The sequence below is a fragment of the Eumetopias jubatus genome, unplaced genomic scaffold (assembly GCF_037043125.1).
Source record: "Eumetopias jubatus isolate StellerSeaLion01/CBP00866 unplaced genomic scaffold, mEumJub1_p1.0 scaffold_10, whole genome shotgun sequence".
In the NCBI taxonomy this organism is placed as follows: Eukaryota; Metazoa; Chordata; class Mammalia; order Carnivora; family Otariidae; genus Eumetopias; species Eumetopias jubatus.
Window position 1 is genome coordinate 115042330 of NW_028274816.1, and position 20751 is coordinate 115063080.

The window sequence follows — 20751 nt, forward strand, 5'->3', positions numbered from 1 at the left end:
TCAAACATAGTATGCTCACAAGTCAAATGTGAATTCAATAATGCTATAAGAAAATATGAAAAGACCCTAACCATCTCCTTACCTCCATGCTACAAATGGCTAGGAAAGTCCTGATATTATCTGCCAGAGAAACCATCCTTTCTGAGTAGTGGATTTTAATCAGCCAGGCACACCTAGTCCATCCAAATTAAGATAGGAAGCAAAACTCAAGGGATGCTTTTAACATGAAAATAAGGTTTATACCACAATGCTCCTACTGCCTCTCTAGAGGCTGACTTCAGACCATAACAGTAAAAAGATGTCTGGGGTTTAAGGTTACTTCTTTCTGCATTTTTTGTGCAGAATCACTGGGACATGATCCTTCTGGAAAGCATAATGGGAGCACCTGGGTAGCTCAGTCGGTTAAGTGTCTGACTTTGGCTCAGGTCATGATCTCAAGAGTCCTGGGATCAAGCCCCATGTCAGCCTCTGCACTCAGCGTGGAGTCTGTTTGTCCTTCTGCCTCCCCCCACCCCTGGTTTGGGTTCTGGCGTCTCTAATAAATAAATAAAATCTTAAAAAAAAAAAAAAGAAAGCATAATGAACTGGTAATAAACCCAAATAAAATGTGAACAAACTCTTTACTAGAACGGTCTTTAGCAAGAAGCACTAGGTACTTTGAGCTTTTTTAGGACTTTTTTCTTTGCCTTACCTGGGGTGTGCTGAATGGTAGCCCTTCCTGCACAAATACTACTGAAGATGGAGATGGATTATGACTTAGCTGCTCCTTCAGTTTGACATGAGCTTGTTGGATGGCTTCAGATTCCTGCATTGTAGTATTTTCAACAGGCTGAGCTGTGTGGATGGTATAGATGTACTCAGGTGACTGTGGTAGAGAGCAGGTAATTGCTTGTTCTGCTCCGACTACAAAAGATGTAATATCTGAGCCTACGGGAGTAAGTGGCTCCAGCTGGCTAGCCTGACTTGTGGAAGATGGATTGCTGTTGTTTGAATTAGCTAGGATATGTTGGCCTCTGTTAGACTGAGATGTTGGGCACTGATTCTCAACAGGCTCCACCTTCACCATCTCCAATTTAGGGGAGGAATGCAACTCATCTACTATCTGAAAAACAGCCTCTAGGTTTACTTCTGTCTTTTTATTTTCATCAGTAGCACTGCAAGGCCAATTAGAAGGCAGAAATTCAACTGGATAGGAGGATTGCATTGGAGGATTCTGGGAAAAGAGAAAATAGGACTGTTTGGATAGAAAATTGAATATGAGGTTAAGGAGGAAAGCAACAATGTTTAGGCTGATAAATGTTAAACAGATAGATTAAATTTTAACTAAAACTCACTAAGAAAACTTGAACACCAATCAACTTTTCAGCAATGGTAGCTTCAATTCTATTGTTAACATTTACTTAGCCACTAATATATGTCAACCACTATGCTAAGTTTAATACTGGAAAGGACCAATAATTCTCAGGGTTAAAGTATACCAAATCAAAAAGCTATAGTACCCAAATACCTATTTGCTGATAAAATGTCTATACACCCAATTCTTCCATTAAAAGTTGACAGACAAAAACATCACTTATATCTATCATATACTATTTTAGGAATGTAGTAAGGAAATTTCAAACACAGGATGCTCACAAGTCCACCAATGCTTCTATAGATTCAGGGGGAGGTACTGATATTCTGTTCCAAATGATCTGGGAAAAAATGGATGGAATATCGAATGTCCTTTGGTTCCTGAGATTGCTTATTTTTAATAATAAAACAATAGATTTTAAAAAGCTCTTTTAGATGTATTCTTTATATCTTTAAGATGTATTCTCTTATACATAGTACTTTGCACAGAGTAGGCATTCAATTACATGTTTGATGATAAATAATCTCAAGCTATGAATATAAAATACTGAAGAGTAATAATAAATAAAACGTGTAATAGGTTGATGTTGCCAAATACACAACAAAGACTGCGTCAGTTATTAGAAGGACATTAATGCCAAATAATGTAAATTTAAATGGTTTAAGCATCAAGCCACTCAATAAATGGTTTAGTGAGTTTACTGAGTTCTTACTATGTGCCACTTATTTACTGAGTTCTTACTATGTGCCAAGCACATGCAAAGTACTTTATATACATTATTCCATTTAATCCGCTCAAGAGGTCTATAAAACGTGATCATTTCCATTTCCAAATGATGAAACTGAAGTTCAGAGAAACTGTGTAATTTACCCAAAGTCACAATGAAATAACTGACAGATCCAGGTTTCAAGCATGGTTGCCTGACTTAAGAGCTCTTGCTCTTAACCTTTACACTATAATGATCATTCATGCACACTCTCACCAATATCTATGATGCAACTAAACCAACTGCTTTTATTTCCAGAATCACATCTAAAATATATTCTTTTTTTCATTTCAAAAATGTTATGTCTACTTATCTTTATTTTCCTGTAACAAACATGTATTGTCTTTCTAGTAAGGATATTTCTAAGGATATGTTAAATAATTTATTTAAAACATAAGCATGATCAAAACATAAACACCATCAGGAGTATCTCCAGTATGATCCAAGGGAGAGTGTGTCCAGATCCACAAACAAAAGCATCTAATTTGTGGGACAGACATATCCCTCCAGTGAAGATGAACAGATTGGACTATCATGCTTGATGGTACCTGCCATTAAAAATGTCCAACTAAGTCCCTTTGATCTGATTCTATGCTCTTCAAACAACGATCTGATTATAATTTGACATCCCATGTAATTTTCTCAAAAAACAAAAACAAAAAACAAACGAATGTTTCTTTCAGTTCCAGAATGCCACTAGTAAGATATTCTCTTAAAAACAGAAGCTATCTCAACTACATGATATCAAAGGCAAACACATAATTCCAATCTTTAAGCAATTACAGCATAAAACTACAAAGCATGGAATTTAATCTTATCCTGGAAATAGCCATCTAAAACATTTAAATCAATGCAATTGCTCCCCAATAAATGATGAGAAAATAATTGAAGTATAGTATTTACAATATGGGAGCAGAAAGGGATCACCACTTAAATTTCTCATTTTTATTTCACTTTCCCTTTCTCATTAAAAAAAGTAATTATCTGTATCATCTTGGAAGAAACTGTCATTTGGTGACTTACATACTTTTAAAGTTTATCTGATAGTCATTTTACCATAGAAGAACGTAGAACAGCAATGCTCAAACTTTCCACAATGAGGAAAATGCTCTCTGTGCCGTACCACTAGCCATATGACACTTGGAGCACTAGAAATGAATTTTAGATTTTATTTCATTTTAATTAATTTAAATAGCCACATGTAACTAGTGCCTACTGTTTTGGACACTAGTGCTTATTGTGTGGATATCTGACTCCTCAGACATCACTTCTATCAACTCCCTCTTTTTTAGAACTGAGAAAACTGAAGCCGTAATCCACAGCTTACCTCTGGCTACTCATTAAGATAAAATTATACTTTAAAACTGCGCAAGGTCAATCATACTCCCCGTCAAGTACAGAGTGTGTCCACCGTTCCAAGAATCTTACCTGGAAGTAGTTGCAGTGTGCATAGGAAGAGGCAGTGGGGGTGACACAACTACTCAGAGCGTCCATGTGGGTGGAAGGAGAGCAGCACTGTAGCACAGCTGGGACAGATTCAAACAGAGAACAGTCATCAACCACAAGTAACCTCTGCGGCATTTAAGGCACACTCCCCTCTTTCAACTTAGACAGAAAAATTCCAAAAGTTTTCCTTTGTGGATGCAATAAAATTATACTTAGTCCGACTCGGTGCTATTATTTATTGAAAACAACATGGCAATACACGAATTTAAAAAATCATTTTAAAGGGTCATGTCTACTTTTCTAATAATTTCTTTAGCACCTAAACATTTTGTTACCTTTCTAACTGAACATTTATTCTTATTGAAACTAATTTCATTTTACTGAAAATATCAGAACATATTTGGAATTCCAAAATAATTGTTTCAATCATTTTAACAGTAACAAACATTTGGAGGAGGGTGTGTTTTAAGGATAAAATAAGTGAAATACTCTCCAAACATTCCTACCATTATACAATGCATCGAGTAAAATCCAGACAAAAATGTTTTAACCATTTAAAGAAATGGTTAAGAATTTTAATCTAAAGCCAGACTGTCTGGCTTTGGAGCCCAGTTCCAAAATTTTAATAGCTGTATAAACTTGAGCAAGGTTAATCTCTTTGGGCCTCAGTTTCTGCAGCTTAATAAAATAGGGATAATAATAGTACATACCCTACTATGTTTGTTGTGAGGAATGAATGAGTTAACATGTATAAAGCACTTAGGATAGTACTGGCATACAGTAGGCAATCAAAAAATAAATAGCTAATGCTGCTATTATTTTAACTAAAGAAGTACATTTTTCAAGCTTTCTTTTTATAGTTAGGATACCATAAAAAGATTAACTCTTTGTACTGGGATAGTTATACTTACAGATGCAGTCTTAATAATAGATTGAGTCTCCTCTTTTCCAGAGAGAGACTCTCCAGAACGAATGAGAATCAGTTATAACAGATCACACCTTTGGATTAAACAGAGGACGACATTTATTGAGCACCTACCATGTTCAGGCACAGTACTAGGTGCTTTACATATATTGCTTCATTTAATCCAAACAACAATTGAATGAGGTATTAACATTACTTTACGAAATTAAGGAAACTAAAGCTCAGAGATGTTAAATAATTTGCTGAAAGTCACAAAGCTAATAGTGACAGAGCCAGCAATCAAACCTGAAAGCACATGCTCTTTAATGTACAATACTTCCCTAATCTTTCCTTCTTCCTAAAATGTAACATTTTAATTTTACTAGAACTCCACTTGATGAATATATTTTTAAGCTGTCTTTACTATAAGACTATACTTAAACTACTATATTTTTAAGTTGTCTTTACTTTCTATGCCCACATTTTTATTTTGTGTATGCTAATAAAATTACTAAATCTTATTCTATGATCTTTGAAAGTAAATTAGCCTAAGGATTGTAAAAATTCATTGCAAAGTTTCCCTATTTCTCTATTATTGACTACTGATTTTTAAAATGTCAGAAGTTCATGAAAGTATACTAGAAATATTTTTCTAATATCATGTGCAATTTAAGCCATTAAATTTTGCACATGGAAGGAAAAACTTGAAATAATGGACAAAATTCTGCTTTAGATTCACATGTAAGGGTTGATGTTTTCTGAATTACATCATTTTAACAATTCCAGTGATTAAAAAAGCCAGACATTACTAAGATGGCCACATAAAATTCATGCTCTTATCACTTCCAATATAGGTTAGGTAAGCAGGTTCTTACACTTTAACCTTTGGAGATTATTCACATACACAATTTCAATGTTTTAGATTTGAATTTGATTTCCCACAGTATTTGAAAGCATAAGTATCCTGGGAAAGAACTTAAAACCAAAAAGGAAAACACCAAGGAGGGGTCTGCTGGGTTTGCCAAAACTCTGGAAAACAACAGACATTTTTCTAGAGTTTTAACAGCTAAGGAAAACCTAGCCCCCTAGTGGCAAGAAAAGACTCAATCAGGAGCTGCCGGTTTTCACTCATGAGAGTACCATGAAATAGTATTTTGTTACAAATTAATCAATGAAAGGTATTAGGTTTATTTTTCTGATATTGTTCTGATTCCATTGCTTACACATTTTAAATAGTTGTTAAAGTATACTTTAAAATAAATTTCTTGGATAAAGTAAAATACACAACAGAGAGTATATTAATATATAGCTGATAGCTGATTTGATATCTAAGGAAACAGCAAAATGCTGAATGTCCTTTTAAGTTTCCAATAACAAATGGAAAGTGGAAAGCTACCTGCAAAGGGGGACGTGAATAGATAATCCAAAAAGATTCCTCAGTGGCTATTTCCTTACCAGTGCAGTCAGACTTTGTACAGTCAACAAAACAGAACAAGGTAAGATACTAGTAAATTTACCGAATATGAAAAACCTAGCTATAGAAATGCAACTGCGTGCTTAATATATGACAAATTAACCCAGTTATATTATGAAAGCATTGTGAAAGCACTGCCATTTATAAAACTAAGTTTATCACTATATCCTAAGGCACATTCATCTGCATAAAGATCTTCCACTGTCTTCCTGAAGGCAGTATTCACTTAAGGCATTAAATTGCACGGAGAATGAAAAACTGGAAATAATGGACAGAATTCTATTTCAGATGTAAATATAACAGTTAATGACATTTTAAAAAACAATTCTGGTAATTAAAAAAATCCAGGAGTAGGAGTGCCTGGGTGGCTCAGTCGGTTGAGCGTCTGCTCGGGTCACGATCCCAGGGTCCCTTGTAAGGCTCCCTGCTCAGTGGGAGGTGAGCTCCTCCCTTCTCCCTCTGCCCCTCCCCCACTTGCGCTTGTTCTCCCCCTCCCTCCCGTCCCTCCCTCTCTCTCTCTCCCTCTGTGTCAAATAAATAAAAATAAAAATCTTTAAAAAAAAAATCCAGGAGCACTAAAAGTTATCTAATGGTAAAAATTTTCACTCCCACTATAGGTTAGGAAAACAAGTTCATACTCTTTTATCCTATGGAGGTAATTCAAATATATAATTAAAATGTTTTAGACTTGAATCTACTCCAGAACAGTACAGTGACAACAGTGAGAAAATCCCCAACATAAATGCTCAACAGGAAAAACATCTTAATAGTAAATTTAGTTTCAAGATAAGTTACTATACATCTAAAACCCCAATACTTCCTCACTTACAGTAGGGTAAAGATCTTCTGGGCATATACCCAAAAAAAGTGAAGGCAGGCCCTCAAATATATATATATATATATATATATATATATGTATTTGTGCATCCATGTTCACAGCAGCATTGTTCACAACAGCCAAAAGGTGGAAGCAACCCAGGGTCTATCAATGGATGAATGGATAAATAAAATGTGGTACATACATACAATGGAAAATTACTCAGCATTAAAAAATAAGGAAATTTTGACCCATGCTACAGTATCAATGAACCTTGAAAACAGTATGCTTAATGAAATAAGCCAATCACAAAAGGGTAAATATTGTATGATTCCTCATACATGAGTTTCAGAGAGTTGTCAAATTCACAGAGACAGAAAGCAGAATGGTGGTTGCCAGGAGCTGGGGGGGACGGGGAATGTGAAGTTAGTGTTTAATGGGTATGGAGTCTCAGTCGGGGAAGATGAAAAAGTTCAGAAGATGGAAGGTGGTAATGCTAGTACAACAATGTAAATGGACTTAACGCCACAGGACTGTAGACTTAAAAATGGTTAAAGTGGTAAACTCTATGTTATTTATATTTCACCTCAATAAAAAGAAAGACAAATATAATTGTGCTTTTGTTTAGTTTCTTCTGGCAGCTAAAGAGAACTTCCTGTCCCTCTTTCCATAAGAACAAAATCAGGCCTTTTCAAAGAAACTTGACAATAGAGGCTACCTGAGTGCAAGAACGACAGCACTGGAAAGCTCTTATAACTCCAGGTGCTGTATGTGTTGATGTACACTATATAAAATTAAAAGCCTAAAAATAAAATCTTTAGAATTTAAATGTACTTTTTTTTTTTAAAGATTTTATTTATTTATTTGACAGAGAGAGAGAGACAGAGAGAGAGGGAACACAAGCAGGGGAGTGGGAAAGGGAGAAGCAGGCTTCCTGCCGAGCAGGGAGCCCGATGCAGGGCTTGATCCCAGGACTCTGGGATTGTGACCTGAGCCGAAGGCAGACGCTTAACCACTGAGCCACCCAGGCGCCCCCCAGTACTTTTTTGTTTTTTAAAAGATTTTATGTATTTATTTCAGAGAGAGAGAGAGACAGAGAGCATAAGCATGAGTGGGGGGTAGATGGGTCGGTGGGTGGGTGGCAGAGAGAAGCAGGCTCCCCACTGAGCAGAGAGCCTGATGCGGGTCTTGATTCCAGGACCCTGGGATCATGACCTGAGCCGAAGGTAGACGCTTAACAACTGAGCTATTCAGGCGCCCCGAGAATTTAAATGTACTTTAAAACAATAATAGGGGCGCCTGGGTGGCTCAGTCAGTTAAGCGTCCGACTCTTGATCTCAGCTCAGCTCTCCATCTCAGGGTTGTGAGTTCAAGCTCCACACTGGGCTCCACGCTGGGCTCCATGCTGGGCATGGAACCTACTTTAAAAACAACAACAACGACAACAACAACAAAACCCCACAATAATAAGTAATTCTTTTTGTCCAAGATTCAAGTCAAAAAAATTTTTTTAAATAATGATACAATATGTATTTTTTCAATAAAAAATAAAAAGCATCATATGTACCTTGCAGAAGTTGTATATTCTTAACAAATTACTGTTTTTAGACTTTAGGATGTTAATATGTAGTTTCATTTGAAAAACAGCTTTTAAAATATTTTCTCCTTTCTATGTAAATAGTGTTTTATATTTTATAAAGTCTATTCACATACATTAAATTCATTTAATCCCTGACCTGAACTACTATTGCCACTTTATAGGAAGGGAAATTGAGGGGGAGTGTCATGAAATAATCCCCTGAAGATCAGGTTAAATGATTAACTACAAAGCTGACACTAGAATTATTTCATTCCATTCAATACACTATTTACTAGGGAATCATAATAGCCGAGCACCATGCTAGGTAGAAGGGTATACAGAAATGAATTAGAGGCAGCCCCACTCCTCAGAGGCCCCAAGCTAGGCCCCCACTCTAGCAGATGGGAGTATGTTCTCCCTGCTTGGGTAGGATGAGTCAATAATCCAGGGTAGTCCCACGGCCACCAGCAGCATAGAAGGGTAGGTCCCTCCATCATTTTCTGTTGTCTCTCCTTTCTGGGAGTAACTAACTCCAGGAAGGAGACAGCAAGAGTCTCTCAAAAGATAAAACAAAAAGTCTCTCTCTGTACGAGAGGCAGGCAGGTAACAGAGCGCAATGACCAAAGAATGGACTCCTGAGTCAGTTTGCCTGGGTCTGTTCCCCAGCCTTGCCTCTGACTAGTTGTGTTTCAGTTTCCTAACTTATAAAATGAGGATAATTACATTTCTAATCTTGTAAGGTTGTCATGAGGATTAAATGAATTGGTATTTGGAAAATACTCAGAACAATGCTTGGTCATAGTGACTGCTATATAAATAACATCAGAGGGAAAAAAATGAACCCAAGATAAAACAAGACTAAAAAGAGTCAATCAATACTGGATCTCCAACATTTTGTCTTTGAAGGAGTGATAAGAGCGGAAAGAATGTAGTGAGCCAGGCAAAGAAAACAGGCACTTCAAGAGAGGAATGACGAATGTAAGCACAGATTCAGATGAGTCATTTTACGAGTCTGTCTGCCAGCAATTTTCCAGTCTCGATCTTTGGCTTTACTAGAGAAATTGATTTATAAAATATTACAACATTCAAAATTTACTGGTTATATTATTTGAAGACCAGATCCAAATTTATTGTCAATATAATTTTTTAAATGAAGTCAGGTGTTGCTGTTTACTAAAATTTGATCCAAACCTCGAATCCTTCAAAAAGATTCAAGTATGGCCATTATTCCAAAATTAGTTACTTCATTATTACTTTAAGAGCTGGATTTGGGAGTGATTATTACCCTGCCTCTGAGAAGGATATTCTATTGAACTTTGGAAAAGTCATTTGTAATGCTCTTCATAAAGAGGTACTCACTAAATATTGGTTAAACTGCTCACTACTTTTTGCTTCCTTCACCTAAAATTTGGAGGGATCAAATTCTTCTACAGTATTTTTATGGCACTTTCTTTTCCATAGCAAGTCTTTTGTATTTAACAATACAACCTTTTATTTATATAGTACTTCAGAATCTTCAAAGCAGTTTTGCTTATTACACTATATCACAGACCTACTCTATGTATTAGATGTCATCATGAGATCATGACATTTCTTATTCTCATAAACTCAGAAACATTATAGTCATTTCAATTATCCCTATTAAAGGAGACAAAACAAAAATTCAGATAACATAAGATTCTATTTCACATGCCCTGTAAGCTATCAAAACATCAGCAGCACTTACTTGTTCTTTTAATGTCTCTCTCCTCGTCCTTACCTTGAACTCTTGGAGACAATTTTTAATTTATAATTTTATATCCAAGCTAACATAAAATATTTTTAAAATAACATATCCTGAATTATAATAATTTAACAAGTAGTATTTCTATAATGAATGAATAATATTAACTATTTGTAGTGTTTTCTAGTACATAATACATAAGTGGTTCTCATAAAATTTGGAACCAAGTGTTTCCGAGAGGATTGTCTGGAACTTGAAATACATTTTCCTGTAGAAACATCATCACATAGGCTAATTTGGCTCCTAAACCACCCTAATATGTCCATGGGAAAATGCCTCCAAAATTACAAATTGGAAGGTTAAGCACCTTTCTACATCTCTCTTGCTGCAGTCCTTCCAAATTTAAACTCCCCAGAAGCTTCTGAGTCTTTAGTAGTTTGAGGAGGGGGCTTTGGAAGGAGTTTAGGAAAGGAGAGAGAAACACTTACTGGTAAAAGAAAGGGGGGTAGCAGTATTATCCAGCTGATGGGCTACAGAATGTAAAGCAAGTGTAAGGAAGACACAGACTATCTCTATGTGTGTATATACATTCTATGCATACCCGGAATGGAGCTGAAGTTATCATTTAGATAGTAATGTCTAATCTGTTTATTAAAATGTTGAATTGGGGGCGCCTGGGTAGCTCAGTCGTTAAGCGTCTGCCTTAGGCTCAGGTCATGGTCCCAGGGTCCTGGGATCAAGCCCCACGTCGGGCTCCCTGCTTGGTGGGAAGCCTGCTTCTCCCGCTCCCCCTGCTTGTGTTCCCTCTCTCGCTGTGTCTCTGTCAAATAAATAAAATCTTTACAAATAAAAAATAAAATGTTGAATTAAACTATTCACCAATAAAAATCTGACCCTATTTGTTGCTATACATAAGATCTAAAACTTCTAACATGAATTTAGTCATCTTCTATTTTTAAAGATCACACAGATATTTTTGTTTTTCAAAGAAGTAGCTGAAAATCTGGAAAAATACTAGACTTCAACCTTTTTCTTCATAAGAAGGTAAAAAAAATTTAGATTTCTAATAGGCAAAATTAAAAAAAGTGCTAAGTCATCCTTAATCCATATACTTCCTTTGCGTTTTCCTTCTCAACTCCATCTACCCAAAACAGTAGCAGTTCTAAAAATATATAAAACCCAATCTAATTTAAACTCTTGTTTTATTATTTTAATATTTTAATATTAAAATGTTAAATATTTAATATAAATACCTATATTTAGGTAGAATGCAATAAGCCAATAATAAAAGAATACAGTTGGATGATACAGCTAGAAAATAGTCCTGTTACAAACAGAAGTTACCAGATTGAGAACTTGTAAAAGTCAACAAATTATTTCATTCCCTTACCAAATTTACATTCCTTCCACTTATTTTAGCTTGATTTCCTCCTCCCTAGGAGAAATGGTCTAACAAAATACCTCTAGATATCACTTCCAGATCTACATTTTTGAGAAAATTAATATTCCTAGAGTCTTAACAAAGGAATGCCCTCTTTCTTCTCTCTCTGGTCTTTTCTGAAAGCCTTGACCCTTGTCTTATTTCCATTGCCCCATTTTGTCACTCAGTATTAAAGTACTCTACATGATGAAACACACCGTGACTATATGGTGCTCCAGCAAAATCGAAGATACATTTGAATGGAAAGGAAAGACTATTAATCTTGCAAAACTGTACCCCTCCCAAAAGATACTCCCCTCCCCACAAGAAGCTAAACACATGGTCACTATAAGGATTCCCGATTAGTGGCTTGAGATCTACAGTGTATCTTCAATGCCCTTGGCTGAGCTCTAGGTCAGTTATCATTGTCAGGTTCTCTTCTCTGCTACTCCTACTCTGCACTTCTTAGTTGGCTGGGATTAACACTGAAGGGACCGCACTGTCAAATCACACCATCACGTTTTTACTAAAAGAATATAATTTAGTTTTAAGAGATAATGTGTTCTTTTATTAAACTTCATTACTGAGATACTAAAATGATTTCATTATGAGGTAATCTCACCTATAATATTAAAAAATACAGTATATACAGTTGACCCTAGAACATGAGTTTGAACTATGTGGGTCCACTTACATGTGGATTTTTTTGATACAGTACAGTATTGTAAATGCATTTTTTCTTATGATTTTCTTAATAACATTTTCTTTTCTCTAGCTTATTGTAAGAATACAGTATATACTACATATAACATACAAACTATGTGCTAATCAACTCTTTATGTCATCTTAGGCAAGGCTTCCAGTCAACAATAGGTAATTAGTAGTTAAATTCTGGGGCAGTCAAAAGTTATACACGGGGGTGCTTGGGTGGTTCAGTCGTTAAGCATCTCCCTTCGGCTCAGGTCGTGGTCCCAGGGTCCTGGGATCGAGCCCCGCATCGGGCTCCCTGCTCGGCGGGAAACCTGCTTCTCCCTCTCCCACTCCCCCTGCTTGTGTTCCCTCTCTCACTGTGTCTCTCTCTGTCAAATAAATAAATAAAATCTTTAAAAAAAACAGTTATACACAGATTTTCAACTGCATGGGGGTTAGCACCCCAATCCTGCATTGTTCAAGGGTCAACTATAATATGTATATAATTTTTTTTTAAAGAAAAGAAACAAAATACTGCACCAACAGCAAAGTTAAAACAAGGTCCCAATGTACCACATCCTAATTTCATTACTAGGACACATTTAAAAGATACAAAAGTTAAAAGATACTAAAAACATATACTTTTACGTACCCAACAGAATTTTCACAATCCTTAAGAACACAATGAAATTTTATATATTGCTTAAAAATATGCCCTCATCAGAAATCTTTGACATTTCTTAGGTGCATATTCCTATTTTTAAGCATGCAGAAATGCATTAAAAATATAAATGTTCATTATAAAGTACTTTAAGAGAAGCCACTGAACTTGAATTTCTCATACCTGTTGGATAGTAGGCTTGGGAGTACTGCGCTGAGGGTGTGTAGTTACTATATTTTTGGGAGTTGCTGACCATTGTTTGAGGACCTTGTTGAACGTGTACGGATGTGGCGCTTGGCTGCAGAGTATAGGTAACCTCAGTTGGAAACCTCTGCAGTACAGGAAATGGAACCCCTTTATCTGAAAAAGTGGGAGACGTTTCCACTTGTCCTGGGTGCATTCCAAGGGAGTTCTGCCATGTTCTAGGAGGCATCGGGGTCCGATCTAAACCTTTCAGAGGGAAAGTACTGTGGTTGTGGGATGAAGTCGATACGTAGGAGTAAGGAGACAAACTATCTCGCCGGAATGACCGGTGGAATTGTCCTACAGCCACTGGTCCTGCGTAAAAAAGGAAGAACACATTTACTAATTTTACATTATACCACTGGATGTAGTAAACCAAAAATCACAAAATATGAATATGTTGAATTCTCAGCCATTTTTAACACAACAGAAATTTAGTTCTGGTAAAAACAAGTTCAGAATCCAGAATACACATACAATGCTAAAAAAATAATCAAACTTTTGCTTGGTTCTCAATATTACTGTCATAAGAGACAAAGTAGCCAAACTCTATTATTAAGTCAAATTCACTGTTCAAAGCCTTTTATAGACGATTCAGTCATCTTACCTTTTTTTACCTCAACTGATTGACCCAGATTTTTCCAATCTGTAAGCTACTTCCTAGAAGTTTTAGAAATTCCATTCAGTCTTTCAAATCATTTAGAAACCTTAATAATAGGCATGAAAGTAAACACTCAACTGTATATATAAAATAAATAAGTGTAGATCAAACAAGAACTATAACACAAACCAAAAAGAAAGTTAATGTTCTTTACTCCCCTTCAATTTTTTTTTTTATGATCATCTTTGCAGAAAAGTCAGGCTTGAAAACTTTAACTCAGTTCTCTTCTTCCTTTCTTAAATTAATCAACACTTTTCCATGGTCTTTTTCTTCAGAGGATCTCTAGTAGAGTCCCTTCCTAGATATCAGTAACTCTCAAACACTGATTTACTACATCTGAAATCACCTAGAGAGTTTGTTAAAAATCCACATACTCAGGCCCAAAGATTCTGATATTTGCTTTCTCTTATCTAGTAAGGTAGAAAGGAATTAAGAAGTGGAGATGATGAAGACAGACAAAGGGCAATACTATATAAAGAGAAAAAGAAAATATACATGTTGCAAACTGAACTTATTTTTCAGACTGTAATTCTTTTTTTTTTTTAAAGATTTTATTTATTTGAGAGAGAGAATGAGAGAGAGAGCAAGCACATGAGAGGGGGTAGGGTCAGAGGGAGAAGCAGACCCCCGCTGAGCGGGGAGCCCGATGCGGGACTTGATCCCGGGACTCCAGGATCATGACCCGAGCCAAAGGCAGTCGCCCAACCAACTGAGCCACCCAGGCGCCCCAGACTGCAATTCTTGAACATAAAGCTAGGCTAATTTATTTCCAGGAAGACATCATGTATTAAATCATGTGGTTCACAAATTCCTTTCAATTTGCTTTATTAAACTAATCTATAAAACAGGGGAAAAGTCTAATTTATGTGCTACTCATCTGTTAAACTACATGGTAAAAGATGGCACTCAAAAACCTACTTTTCCAAATATTTAAACTGTAATCCCATTCAACATGTTATACATCTTTCATTCTATTTCTTTGGTGTTTAATTTCCTCTAAAGAATAAAACATTAGGGGACACCGGGGTGGCTCAGTTGGTTAAGCATCTGACTCTTGATTTTGGCTCAGGTCATAATGTCCTGAGATGGAGCCCCACGTGGGGCTCTGTGCCTGTGTGGAGCCTGCTTAGGATTCTCTCTCTCTCTCGGGGCACCTGGATGGCTCAGATGGTTAAGCGTCTGCCTTCAGCTCAGGTCATGATCTCCAGGTCCTGGGACTGAGCCCCTAGTCGGGCTCCAGGCTCAGCGAGAAGTCTGTTTTTCCCTCTCCCTCTGCCTCTCTCCCCTGCTCGTGCTCATGCGCACGCGCTCTCAGTCTCAAATGAATAAATTTAAAAAAATCTTAAAAAAAATTCTTTCTCTCCCTCTGCACCTCCACTCCACTCAGTCTCTCTCTCTCTCAAAAATAAAATAGGGGCGCCTGCATGGCTCAGTTGGCTAAGCAACTGCCTTCGGTTCAGGTCATGATCCCAGAGTCCTGGGGTTGATCCCCCAACCCGTCGGGGCTTGGCCTGCTTCTCCCTCTCCCTCTGCCACTCCTACTGTTAGTGCTCTCCTGCACTCTCTCTGACAAATAAATGAATAAAATCTTCTTAAAAATTAAATTAAATTAAATTAAAGCATTAAGAGTACTCCTAACCACTTCTGGTTTGGCACTGCCTGATTCAATTCAATTTTCTTAAACTCTTAAAAAATGATAAAAAATTTAAAAGGAATAAAGCATTAATGCCAAAAACAAATATATACATTCATATATACATACAAATTCTAGAGCCCTGGAAATCAAGAGGTCTAAATCTAACAGAGAAAAAAATCTTAGTTCAGAAGATTGAATGTATTCAAATGATATCACCTCTTAAAAACTGCTTTTCCTCTTTTCCTCTAAAGTACAAAAAAATAGTTTTAATGGTATCTAACAATTCCATACGTATACACACTTTGAACTACCAGTGCAATCCTTTAAGACCTAAAGAAACATTTTTTGCTCTTTACAACAGCTGTTTCTGAGGTCTAAAACTACCCACCACTTGATTCTTCCTTGGATGCTTCACATGCTAAAACTACATATTGCTACAGTGTGCAATAGCTAACCCTTCTTCTACCTTCTTTAGAGTTAAGCTATTAATGAATTTGCAGATTGTCAACAACTTAAGCAGCTAATTAAAGAATTCTCTACTTTGATTTCTCAAATGAAAATATAAATTCTATCTCTATCACAATAAACTCTGATTGCTAAATACTTATAGATTTTTAGATGCTGCTAACATAAGAATGCGGACAGGATTAGAAGGGCATTCCTTTTCATTTGTTTTTTTTAAATAAAGAACTAAAACATGTTCAGCTCTTATTTACTGTTAAGGGTTATCTCATAGGGTTCTATTCTGACCAGCTTCACAGAATATCATCTATAGGTTTTCAGAACATCTTCAAGACATAGTTAGCAAAGTTCAAATCCAGAACTCTGGAAATGCAAGGCAGGATGGATTTCTGTTCTTAAAGATCCTATTCCTTCTATATAGAAGAATCTGAGTTAATCAATTCCCAGGAAAAACTTGCTTCCTGTGAGCTTGGTATCCCCAGGCCAAAACGGATTATCTACTATTGCTCACATTTGTTACTTAGTTTAGAAAGTTTTAACAAATACTGTTAACAAATATTGTAAAATAAATTGCCACTTAAGTGCAAAATAACAAAAGTGGACCAAAAAAAAAAAAGGAAAAACATGTGGTCTTCACATTTCTTATCAAGTACATTCCTGAAAGGTGAACAAGACAGTTAGTTCAATGGATCTTGATAAGAGAAACAGGTACTTAAAGGATTCTATTGTTAAAAAAAAAAAAAGACAGAAGTATTCAAATCATAAGCTGAAGTAGAACACAGTAAACAAAGTGGAAACTAAGAAGCAACAGTATAGTCAGGCATAAACTAATGAAAGATTCAAGATGAATAAAAATTACGTAAAAAAAAAAATATGTAAAGACAAACAGAAGAGCCAAGGGCTTAGAGCACAGAATTAAAGCAAAGTTGGCCCAGTAGTATTCTTGAACTTAGAATTACATCCCACCCACACCAGTAACACAATTCCTTAGTGAATCAAGCCTATGGTATAGACAATCCACAAATGACAGATCTTCTGCACATACCAACAGGCAGGACAGTAAAAAATAGTAAATGCATGAAAACTACAATGATCTAGTTATATGTGGATTGATGTATTATTGATAAAGCAAAAGTATGAATTAAATTTGTTATTCAATAATCTTTAAAATGGGGGCGCCTGGGTGGCTCAGTCGTTAAGCATCTGCCTTTGGCTCAGGTCATGATCCCAGGGTCCTGGGATGGAGCCCCGCATCAGGCTCCCTGCTCTGTGGGAAGCCTGCTTCTCCCTCTCCCCCTGCTTGTGTTCCCTCTCTCGCTGTGTCTCTCTCTTGTCAAATAAATAAATAAAATCTTTAAAGAAAAAATCTTTAAAATGCCACCCAACTGAACTATAAGTGAAGACAATGAGACCACAGGCAGCCCCTGTATTTCTTTAATTAAAATGGACTCTATTGGGGCGCCTGGGTGGCTCAGTCGTTAGGCATCTGCCTTCGGCTCAGGTCATAATCCCGGGGTCCTGGAATCGAGCCCCGCATCGGGCTCCCCGCTCCGCGGGAGGCCCGCTTCTCCCTCCCCTTCTGCTGCTCCCCCTGCTTCTGCTCTGTCAAATAAATAAATAAAATCTTAAAAAAAAAAAAAAATGGACTCTACCCGGGGCGCCTGGGTGGCTCAGTTGGTTATGTGTCTGCCTTCAGCTCCGGTCATGACCACAGGGTCCTGGGACGGAGAGCCTGGTGCTGGGCTCACTGCTCAGCAGGGAGTCTGCCTCTCCCTCTTCCTTTGCCCTTCCCCCACCTTGTGCTCTCTCATGCCCCTCCCCCCACCTGTGCTTGCTCTCATATAAACAAAAATATTTTAAAATAAATAAATAAAAATCAAAGAAAATAAAATGGACTCTATCCTTAGAATACAACTGGGTTTAACATAGGTGAGGGAAAAAGAAAGTCAGAGAGGTGAAAAAAGTGAGCAAGATCCTCTTTTTATGTATGCACGTATAGGTTTCTCTGTTTGAAGTGGTTATCCTATTTCTCCCAAGAACACACTTCCCAGTCTTTTCTCCTTATGCCCACCAGATACACAACCTGAAAAACAAACATCCATGCCAGAGATTCTGCCAAATGTATGCCATGGTATTATCTCCACTGCCTTTCCCCATTCAATACCCCACCAAAATCAAATGCCATCACATGGAAGCAGCTTAATATTCCTTTAGAATTCCTTTAGAACATTCCTAGGCCACTGCTATTTTTCCATCTTGTTACTAGAACTCTAACCTAATCCCTTATCTTCTAAACTCCACAGACACACAAGCTTATAATCCCTTATCTTCTAAATTCCAAATGAACAAAATGCTGCCTCATTCATAACCCTTGGCTGAGGTTAAACTGAACAAAGTGCTACTTTTGTTTGTATATTTTTTAAAGTTTCCCATACCTGAAAAATAATCCTTACACATTATGTTAAATCCAAATTAACATGGTGAAAATGTTTCTACTGAAGGCAAAGAATCAATTCTCATTATTATATCCAGTTGCTCTCTTGGAATACTGCCTCATATCATGGACTCTTTACACAGAGAGAAGGAATATTGCCACCCTCACCTTCCCAGAAGAGGGGGAAGAGCACCAGAAATCAAGTTGATAAAATAATTTTCTACCACAGAGAATTTTTGAGCTTTTCGTAAATACACAGTTACAGAAAGTTCTTTCAATACTGAAAGGTGTAGAGTGAAAGATTCAAAGACTGTAAATGTGAACTTTCCAAAATTCTTTTTAAACTACAACTTGACAGGGTGCCTGGGTGGCTCAGATGGTTAAGCATCTGCCTTCGGCTCAGGTCATGATCCCAGGGTCCTGGGATCGAGTCCCTGGGATCGAGTCCCGCATCCGGCTCCCTGCTCGGCAGGGAGTCTGCTTTGCTTCACCCTCTGCCTCTGCCTCTCCCCCTGTTTGTTCTCTCTCTGTCTCTCTCACAAATGAATAAATAAAATCTTTAAAAAAAAGTAAAATAAACTGCAACTTGACAGTAAAGAACACCATTTTTGCCTTATGTTTGCCTAACCATAACACCTTCAGTAAACATCAGCTCTAATTAGTTACAATGAAAGAGATGTTTAGCCAATTCATTGTATGCAGGAACAGTATCTTATAAACAATTAAATATATTCCTATGTTTTTGCTCTTAAGATATATAAACAATGTCGACCTTTCTATCCATTCCTTAAACCTAGAACATGATTAGTGTCAGGACACCTCTTGTAAGATTTCTTAGATGTGTCTGAGGGGTGGAAGACGGCCTGTCCCTTCAAGGACACACTTCCACCCAAGGTACCTTGTTCACTTTCCCTCGGTCGGTATAAACGTTCTAAGTTTTTGTGGCTGTGACTCTGTTCCTTCCTACCTTGACCATCATATTCGCACCCTCTACAGTAACTCTGTTTTGCTTCACATTAGAGCAGAGACCCTTCGGTGTTTCTTCCTGACCTAGTGCTACTTGACTCTAGGCGCTCAAGGTAAGGTAAGGGTCTCAAGAAGGTAAATGGCCATGGAGGTCTGGAGTTCCAGAGGGGCCGGGAAGAGCGAAAGCCTACGGCAGGGGTCCCTCTGGCCGCCAGTGGACAACTAACCAGAAGGGACTCAATGCTTATGGCCTCTTTCCAGGGGAGGTACTGGCGGAAAGGGGTGCTGGAAACGGTGGAGGTGACGTGGCGTATTTCTCGGGAAGCACAGCAGCAAGCGGATCACCTCGCAGGGGAGGATGTGCGAAACGCCCTCGGAAGTGGCGGTTGCTCCCTGGTGCCCCATGTGCCCTGCCGCGGGCGAGGACTCACCGTGTGGCTCGGGCCGGGGCCCCGCGGGCGGCGGCGGCTCCTGGTGCTGCAGCGGGGAGGTGGAGGCCGAGGCCGAGGCCGAGGCCGACGTGATGAGGAGCCTCTGGAAGCGGTTGGGCGGCCGGCAGGGCACCTCCAGGCCGGCCGCCAGCTTGGCCTTGTTGGCGCTGGTGAGCCTCTTGAGGTGCACGAGCAGCTGCGGCTGGTCGCGGCGGAAGTGCGGGCTGTGGAAGTGGTGGAGCGGCCCGTCGCCCGCCGGCCCGCCACCCCCTGGCCCCGGCCCGGGCCCCGCAGCGCCCGGCCCGCCCAGCACCACCTTGCGGAAGCCGTAGAGGTTGAGCTGGCGGATGAAGCTGGTGAAGTTGGTGGTTTTGAAGAGTTCGGGCTCGGCCCCGGCGCCCCCCACGCCGCCCACGCCGCCACCCCCGGTCCCTGCCCCGGGCGGGCTGAGCAGCTCGGCCTCGAAGAGCGGCTGGTCGATAAGCAGCCCCTCGCCACGGCCGTCCCAGCGTATCGAGCGGTACCGGGGACTGTTCACCAACCGCCACAGCTTGGCGGGGAAGTTGTTGGGGTTGATGGGGGTGGAGAGCAGCGCCTCCTCCATCGCCCCCGCCTGGGCACTGGGACTCGCCCCGCCGAGCCTGGCTCTCCCACCCCGTTCTCGATCCCCCCCCACCCCGCCCGGCCTTCGCTGCGCCCTGCCCCCCCTGCTGCCTGCGCCTGGCCGCCGCGGACCCTGGGACCGTTGGCGCACAAGCCCCCGCCGCGCCTTGCAGCGCGGCCAATGGGGCCTCGAGTTCCCGCCGCGCGGCGGAATGTGGCGTGAGCCGACCCGCCCCCTGGACGCCGCGCCGCCCGGCCCGCCAGACGACGCCGCGTGGAGCCCGGCCGCGTGCAGCAGCGTGGGGAGCGGCCGCTGCAAGTCGCGTTCCCTTGGCGGCGTCCCCGAACCGCCAGACTGCGGCGGAGTTGCTGCCCACCAGGTAAGGTTAAATCTGCAAAGAAATGAGCCTGATTATCCGGCGTGGAATACGAAGATTCGTGTTTATCCCACAACCGGCGTGTGGGGATTTCGAATTCTTAA

At 39.2% G+C, this 20751-nt stretch overlaps 1 protein-coding gene across 1 annotated transcript in view; it reads right to left on the bottom strand.

Annotated features, from left to right (window-relative positions):
• The window catches only part of HSF5 (heat shock transcription factor 5), a 42668-nt gene extending 22397 nt beyond the window's left edge, over positions 1-20271 (bottom strand). The window contains exons 1-4 of the mRNA XM_028109037.1: positions 19668-20271; positions 13018-13392; positions 3549-3646; positions 692-1213 (exon numbers count right to left, since the gene is read on the bottom strand). Of these exons, the coding sequence (XP_027964838.1) occupies positions 692-1213; positions 3549-3646; positions 13018-13392; positions 19668-20271 (1599 nt within the window). The remainder of the gene's footprint in view (positions 1-691; positions 1214-3548; positions 3647-13017; positions 13393-19667) is intronic.
• Between the last annotated feature and the right edge of the window lie 480 nt (positions 20272-20751).